The sequence below is a fragment of the Solanum tuberosum genome, unplaced genomic scaffold (genome assembly GCF_000226075.1).
Source record: "Solanum tuberosum cultivar DM 1-3 516 R44 unplaced genomic scaffold, SolTub_3.0 scf00250, whole genome shotgun sequence".
Classification (NCBI taxonomy): Eukaryota; Viridiplantae; Streptophyta; class Magnoliopsida; order Solanales; family Solanaceae; genus Solanum; species Solanum tuberosum.
The window spans coordinates 511,047-519,820 of NW_006239183.1; the positions used below are offsets into that span (position 1 = coordinate 511,047).

Genomic DNA, 8,774 nt, shown 5'->3' on the forward strand with positions numbered 1-8,774 from the left:
TACAATACGTAACATAATAATTTAAATACAAGATAAAATACAATACATAACATAATAATTAATTCGCGATGAAACAAGAATCATGCCGAAAATATGTTGAACGTGCATTCAGAGTTTTATGCAATCACGTTTTGCAATTATTGCAGGACCCTCACGTTTTTTGAGAAGGAAAGTGCTACATAATATAATGACTACATGTATTATACTGCACAACATGATAATTGAGGATGAATGTGATCTTAATGCACCAATTCAAGATGTCGTAGAGGCTCTAACTCCAACGACATAAATGATGGTAGGTGAAAATCTCCAATTTGAACAACTTTTAGCTAGACATAAAAAATTAAGGACAAAAATGCTCATTTTGAATTCCGTAACGCAATAATAGAGCATTTATGGGAGCAACGTAATAATTTTGAAAATTGAGTGTTTATGTAATGTTTATGTAATTGTCTTTTCACTTTTATTTGAATTTGTTCATTAATTTGTATATTATATAATATTTTCTTGCAATTTATATTATTTAAAAATTTAGAATAAAATAAAATTTTATATTAAATAAAAAATTTGAAAAAATAAAATTTTATATCACATGAAATTATATAAAGTAATTATTGGGAAAAAGAAATAAAGGATTTATATTATGAAATAAGAAAATAAGAATGAAATAGAAATAATAATATAATATTGAGGAGAGAGAAAACGATTTATTTTTAGAGTGTAAAAAAAGAATTGGATTGGAGTTAGTTGTCTGAAAAGAAAAAATAGAGAACTCTATATTTGAAGAGTAAAATAGAGTGTAGGATTGGAGATGCCCTCAGAAAAAATAGAAAAAAGATAATGTAGTTTTATTTTAAAAATATAGCTGTCCAACATAAATAAACGTGTGTAAAATTCGTTGAAATTATTGTGAGGTGCTATAGATATACACAGTAATCCATTTGTCTCTTATTTTTTTGGTTGATGACCATAACCAACAACAAAAAGAGGTATGTCATTTTCTTCTTAGTCTACATTTTTGTTTCTTTCTTGCTGGTAATTTAAATTAATAACTTCGATATTATATACTCCCTCTATTTTATATTAAGTAAATTTTTAGGTTTTTTTATTACTTTATTGAATTGTTCAAAGTAGGGGTGTCAAAAGAATATGAAAATCGATCGAACGACCGAACCCTAACCGAACCAAATCGATTGATGTTAATTTTTCAATAAAATCGTGGACTTTTATTTAAGTGTTAACCGTCCCGAACAATTAAGATGATCTTTTTAATTTATGAAAAAGATCAAAAAAATTCCAAACCGAATAACCTTACATGTAAATATATTTTATATATTAACAATATGTTAAATTTAATATATAAATATTCTTTAGAATAATTTTTAAATATAAATATAACTTAGGTCTTAGGCCTCTCATGACTAGACAACTTTGGATCTTCGCTCTTTAATTAACCTTGCTTAATTAGGTTTAAAATTAAAAGATAATGTAATAGATATTATATCAAACAATACAACAAAGCATATGCAAACACTCCTATTAAATGTTTAAGATCAAACAATACGGCAATAAGGTTTTACATTATTGTCTTCTTGATGAAGAATAAAAGTGCTTCTTTAAGAATATATTTGTGAAAGAAATATTTTAATAGTAGTATATTTTGAGGTGATATTTTAAAAGTTAAAAAAAAAAAAACTGAACTTTACCGATACCGAAGAGAAATCGATATGATTGGAATGATTTTACAAAATCTAATTTTGATTATATATTATAAAATAACCGAAAAATTGGGATGGTATAATTTTAAAAAAATAACCAATCGAACGGTACCATTGACACCCCTAATTCAAAATTCAAGATGAATATTTGATTATTATTTTTTATTTGTCCTTTTCTTTGATGAATTTTTATATTTTTTGGAGATAAATTGCACTACTTTCAAAATTATATATAATTTAAAATATATTTTAAATTATGTACTTAAATATTTTTCTTTAACAAATATCATGCATTACCTCACAAATTCAATTAATATATAAAACAGAAGGACTGAAGGAGTATTAACGGACGGACATCGGCCATAGTACTGACGGCATAAACATAGGTAAATATGGTTGATCTGGATCATATGGGAAAAAATCAGAATAAAGTTACATAAACAACATAATTTTAAATATTTCAAAAAATAATTAAAATTTTGTTAAGTGTAAACTTTATTTTTAAAAGTTTTAAAAAAAAGTGAACAATATTTTGTTACAAAATTTCATATATTTAATAATTTAATTTTAATTTTTTTATTTTACTCTTTATAAAATATTTTTCAGCTCAAATTTATATTTTTTAATTTATGTGTCTAATCAAATACCTTCACATTATTATTTTTAACAAAAAAGGACACAGATTTGATTTGGTGCAGATTGAAGTATTGAAGATTTGGACGTTTGCTACAAATAATTAAACTATTTTTTCAGTAATGTGACAAGGAGTTAATAGTATGATTTTAAAATGTTCAACGGATCTAAAATATCCCAGCTATTATTTGCTAACTCAAAAATATCTTTTTTTTCTAATAAAAATATTATATTAATTTTTTATTTACTCTTTAAAAAATATTTTTAGCTTAATTTCTTCTCTCTTTTTTTTTAATTTATGTGTCTAATCAAACACCTTTCACGTATATTTTTTTTTAAAAGGCACAGCTCTGTTCTTAATTACTTGTTTATTTTTGAATTAACACACCTATTAAGAAAACAATGATTGACATAGTGAGTTTACCATTTTACCCCTATTAATTATGGAGTGAATGAATTAAAAATTTAAGATTTTGAAAAAGTTTTACCTTTTTTAAAATAATTAATTAAGGATATAATAAGTGAAATTAATTAACTAAGATTAAACTCACCACTCATTAGTCTATAAATATAAGAGTAAGATGATGTTGAAGGTATAAGAGTTGTGAAACAACAACTGTTCTTGGGTAGTAAAAATGGTAGCAACCTGCAACAATGGCGAAATCCTCCATGTTCTTTTCCTTCCCTTCTTATCCGCTGGTCATTTCATCCCATTAGTTAACGCCGCAAGGCTATTCGCCTCCCGCGGTGTTAAAGCCACAATCCTCACTACCCCTCATAATGCCTTACTTTTCAAATCTACTATTGACGATGATGTTCGAATTTCCGGATTTCCCATTTCTATCGTAACTATTAAATTCCCCTCTGCTGAAGTTGGGTTGCCTGAAGGAATTGAGAGCTTTAACTCTGCCACTTCACCTGAAATGCCCCATAAAATTTTTTATGCTCTTTCTCTTCTACAAAAGCCAATGGAAGATAAAATTCGTGAACTCCGTCCTGATTGCATTTTTTCTGATATGTACTTCCCTTGGACAGTAGATATTGCTGATGAGCTTCACATCCCTCGTATTTTGTACAATTTGTCTGCTTACATGTGCTACAGCATTATGCACAACCTTAAGCTTTACAGACCTCACAAGCAGCCTAATCTAGACGAATCTCAAAGTTTCGTGGTTCCTGGTTTACCTGATGAGATGAAGTTCAAGTTATCCCAACTGACAGATGATCTGAGAAAACCGGATGACCAAAAGACTGGTTTTGACGAATTGCTCGATAAAGTACGAGATTCGGAGGAACGAAGCTATGGCATTGTTCATGATACATTTTATGAGCTAGAACCTGCATATGTCGACTACTACCAGAAATTAAAGAAACCAAAATGTTGGCATTTTGGTCCGCTCTCTCATTTTGCATCCAAAATCCGTAGTAAGGAGCTAATTGCTGAGCATAACAACAATGAGATTGTTGTAGATTGGTTGAATGCACAGAAACCTAAATCGGTTCTCTATGTATCTTTCGGAAGCATGGCTAGATTTCCTGAGAGCCAACTGAATGAAATATCCCAAGCTCTGGATGCTTCAAATGTTCCTTTCATTTTTGTATTGAGGCCTAATGAAGAAACGGCGTCGTGGTTGCCAGTTGGTAATTTAGAGGACAAGACTAAAAAGGGTTTGTACATCAAAGGGTGGGTCCCACAGCTTACGATCATGGAACATTCAGCAACAGGCGGGTTCATGACTCATTGTGGTACTAATTCGGTTCTGGAAGCCATCACTTTTGGCGTGCCAATGATAACATGGCCACTTTATGCTGATCAATTCTACAACGAGAAGGTAGTCGAGGTTAGGGGATTGGGAATCAAAATCGGGATAGATGTATGGAATGATGGGATTGAGATCACGGGCCCTGTAATAGAAAGCGCCAAGATTAGAGAAGCAATTGAGAGACTAATGATCAGTAATGGTTCTGAGGAAATTATGAATATTAGGGATAGAGTAATGGCTATGAGCAAAATGGCTCAGAATGCAACAAATGAAGGTGGATCTTCATGGAACAATCTCACTGCTCTCATTCAACATATCAAGAATTTTAATCTTAATTAGTTGGAAGACAGAAATAAGTCCTTGCATTGTAACTTTGTGTTTTTTTTTTTGTCCCTCTTAATAAGCAATTACAATTAAGATGGAGTAATGGATGGATCTTAACTAGATCAAGCGAACCTCAATGATATTACAGATTTTCATGTACAATAAATTGATTAATAGCATAGTTCTCCCTCTATGCTGTACTTGTTATTTCAAATGAGAGAAATATTGAAAATACTCTTAAATTTCACATAGATTGTTATTTCATCGATAATTAATGTATTAGAAAAATACAAATGAAAGAATCCAAGCAAAAGTATTCAACCTCACCTACCATGTCTATTATTGAATAAATACTACTCTCTCCGTTTCACAAAGAGTGGCCTAGTTTGACTTGGCACGGAGTTTAAGAAAATAAAGAAGACTTTTGAATCTCGTGGCCCTAAATTAAAGTTATGTCAAATGTTCAAAATTGCCCTTTAATCTTGTGGTCTTAAACATGTCACGTGGAAAGTTGAAAGTAAAATGTTACCAAAAAAGAAAAGGGGCCATTCTATTTGAAACAGACTAAAAAGGAAAGGAGACCATTCTTTTTTAAACGGAGGGAATAGTACTTAATTAATTTAGGGGGACATGTGTCAGTACCCGTCACTAAAGTGTAAATCCGTGACACAGAGTTTCAATGTCTTTTTGTATTTATCCAAAGAAATGGTGAAAGCATACAAAAAAGGTAGATGAGGAAATAACGATCCTAAAACCATCTCCGATCCATTTTTATTTTACTATTTTTTCTCTATATTTAGAAAGTAAAATAGAGAATGAGCACTCTAAATCCATCTTTATTTTAGACTCTATTCTTTATTTTTAGAGAGTTGAATAGTAATTCTCAAAATATGGAGAATTACTATTCACACTCTCTATTTCACTTTTTCAATATTTTATTATTATTTCTATTATTTTCTAATTAACATATTATTTTACATATAATGTCATTAATTAAATATCTAATATTCATAATTCTTTTTAAATGTAATATAATATTTTTTTAAAATATATTATTTAATATATACTACTTTCATCCCGAATTAAAAAAAATATTCTAATTTTCGTCAATAATATAATTTAATTTTATTATTAATTTTCACTATAAAGAATGCACAAAATTAAAATGATAGGATAGAAATTTTAATTTAAAAATACAATACATAACTTAATAATTTAAATACAAGATAAAACACAATACAATATATAACATAATAATTAATTTATCACAACAATCATTTAGTAATCCAGTAGGTCGTTTCCAAATTTAGCACTATTCGGAAAAAAATTAGGGTATGATGGTAGATGAAAATTTCTGGTTTGAACAATTTTTAGCTAGACATAAAAAAAATTAAGGACAAAGATGCTCATTTTGAACTCCGTAATACATTAATAGAATATTTATGGAAGCAACGTAATAATTTTGAAAGTTAATTGTTTATGTAATTGTATTTCACTTTTATTTGAATTTATTCATTAATTTGTATATTATATAATATTTTCTTGCAATGTGTGTTTTTTAGAAATTTAAAATAAAATATAATTTTATATTAAATAAAAAAATTGAAAAATAAAATTTTATATCACATGAAAATTATATAAAGTAATTATTAAGGAAAAAGAAAGAAATGATTTATATTATGAAATAAGAAAATAAGAATGAAATAGAAATAATAATATAATATTGAGGAGAGAGAAAAAGATTCTATTTTAGAGAGTAAAATAAAAAATTGGATTGAAGTTGATTGTCTGGAAAAATAGAGAACTCTATATTTGGAGAATAAAATAGAGTTTAGGGTTGGAGATGCCCTAACTCTTTTGTCCGTCACCATCAACACTTGTGGCTGTAATACCTTTTTATTTTATTTTACTATATAATTGATATAATTTAGTGACATTACTGGACATGTCTTGTTCACAAGTTCATAATTATTTTTTAAAAACCATATATAGCAACATTATTATGAGATGATTTTTTAAAATATATTATTTAGTAAGAGGGACATTTGATTTGCGAATAAATAAATATTACATTAAGAGATATCAATGATTTGATATTTTATAAAATAATATTATAAGAAATTCAGAGCAAAAATCAAGATATGTGTACCATAAACTTGTAGCGAAATATATTGAATTTGCTACCTACTCGAACTTGCCCTAAAGCAACTTCATCTCTCCTAAAAATGGAGTGCAATATCACAAACTAAATATCATTTTTTGTGTGGATATAAATGTGAGAAAAAGATCAATCACCTTTTGTTTTTCTTTTCTGGTTCTTTCTGGTTGATTGCTGCGTTCTTTTTAATATGAGGAGAAGATTGATTTTAAAAGGAGCTTCTTTTCAAATTCTGAATTATCTTAATATAATTCTCTTTTCGGAAGAAAAAGCAACAAATTGGGTCAGATAGGATCGGGTAAAACGAATTGGGTCAGATAGGATCGGGCCAACAGGTAATCAAAATAAAAGATCAATCGCATGTTTATGAGTCGTTTGTCAACATATAACTTCTTTAGTATAAATAGCTATAGATTTGTACAACTTACGAGCTCAAAGTTTTGATTGACGTAACTTTCTGATTTGTAGGTCTTTTTAGAGTAGCCTATTGAATCGAGAGATGTGGTTACAATTTCGTAATATTCACTTGGAGATTTTTTAATTTTTTTTTTCACTTGGAGATTAACAATTTGTGTAGTTATTCAAAAATGATGTTTATTAAGTTTTAATTTTATTTATAATTTTATGTGATAAAAATGTGTGCTAAGGTGGGAAATGTTCGGCTCCGGATCAAAAATCAATTGTAATGGGGGAGACTTTATGATAACTTGTGGGTCTAATTGGCACAAGACTTGGTACATGCAAAATAGCATGACCCCATAATGAAATGAGAAGTTTTGTTCTCATAAGCATTGGTCTAGCAATTAATTGAAGACGTTTAATCGATAATTTCACTAGGCCATTTTGAGTATGAACATGAGCAACCGAATGCTGAATTGTTATCCCAGTTGATATACAATAATCACTAAAAGTTTGGGATGTAAATTCACCAGCATTATCTAGACGAATTGTCTTAAGTGCATAATTTAGAAATTGTGCTCTTAACTTTATTATTTGAACAAGTAATCTCGCAAACGCCACATTTTGAGTTGATAATAAACACACATGTGACCATCTTGTAGATGCACGTACTAAAACAATATAATATTTAAATGATCCACATGATGGGTGAATGTGCCCACATATATCACCCTGTATACCACGTTCCAGAAATGCTAGATCCAATTCTCACTTTAATTATTGACGGTCTAGTAATCAACTTGCCTTGAGAACATACACAAGAGAATTCTTTAAATTGAAGAATTTTTTGGTTCTTCAAAGAGTGTCCATGTGAACTCTCAATTATTTGCGCATTGTATTAGAACTGGGATGGCCCAATCGATCATGTCAAATAATAAAATTATTTGAGTTAGTAAATCTTTGATTTACTATGGCATGTGTTTCAACCATGCTAAAGCTTGTGTAGTATAAGCCGGATGAAAGAGCGGGTAACTTTTCAAGTATAAACCTTTTACCCGACTTAATTGTAGTAATATAAGGATATTCATTCTTTTCATCATTTGTAGTCTCACTATGATAGTCATTTTGACAAATATCTGTGAAACTTAATGAAATTCTTTGAGACTTACTACAATATAATCCTTCATCAATTATCAATTTTGTTCCTCCAGTATGTAGAAAGTAAGCCTTTTCGGAGCCTTCAATTAATTTTGTAATACCGAATATTGTATTAACATTAGCTTCCTTCATAATTAAAGAAGAGAAATATTTCTTATCTCTTAAAATAATGTTTGTTGTGGCACTATCTATAAGGCATATATCACCATAATTTATTTTGGATCCAATTGATGACTCGGCAATTTTCATATTCTCAATAAAAATAAAAGATATGTTTAGAAGAATATGAGAAACTAGATATATTAAAATTTTCAAGAGGCTACACTAAAAATATAAAAATTAGCAAGACATAGTGCTTAGGAAGAAAGACCAACATAGTTGCAAACATAAAAGAAAACAATAATTATTTATAATCTTATCCTCCAATAAGGTTATCAGTTCTTCAGTCAATACTATCATAATTTATTTTGGATCCAATTGATGACTCGGTAATTTCCACATTCTCAATAAAAATAAAAGATATATTTAGAAGAATATGAGCAACTAGATATATTAAAAAATTTAAGAGGCTACACTAAAAATATAAAAATTAGCAAGACATAGTGCTTAGGAAGAAAGAAC

The 8,774-nt window shown here is 28.6% G+C and overlaps 1 protein-coding gene across 1 annotated transcript; it reads left to right on the top strand.

Moving 5' to 3' along the window:
• Positions 1–2,986: 2,986 nt before the first annotated feature.
• Positions 2,987–4,453, top strand: LOC102602977 (scopoletin glucosyltransferase-like). The gene is given in 1 exon segment (NM_001318679.1): positions 2,987–4,453. A coding segment is annotated over 1 exon segment (1,467 nt).
• The last annotated feature ends 4,321 nt before the right edge of the window (positions 4,454–8,774 follow it).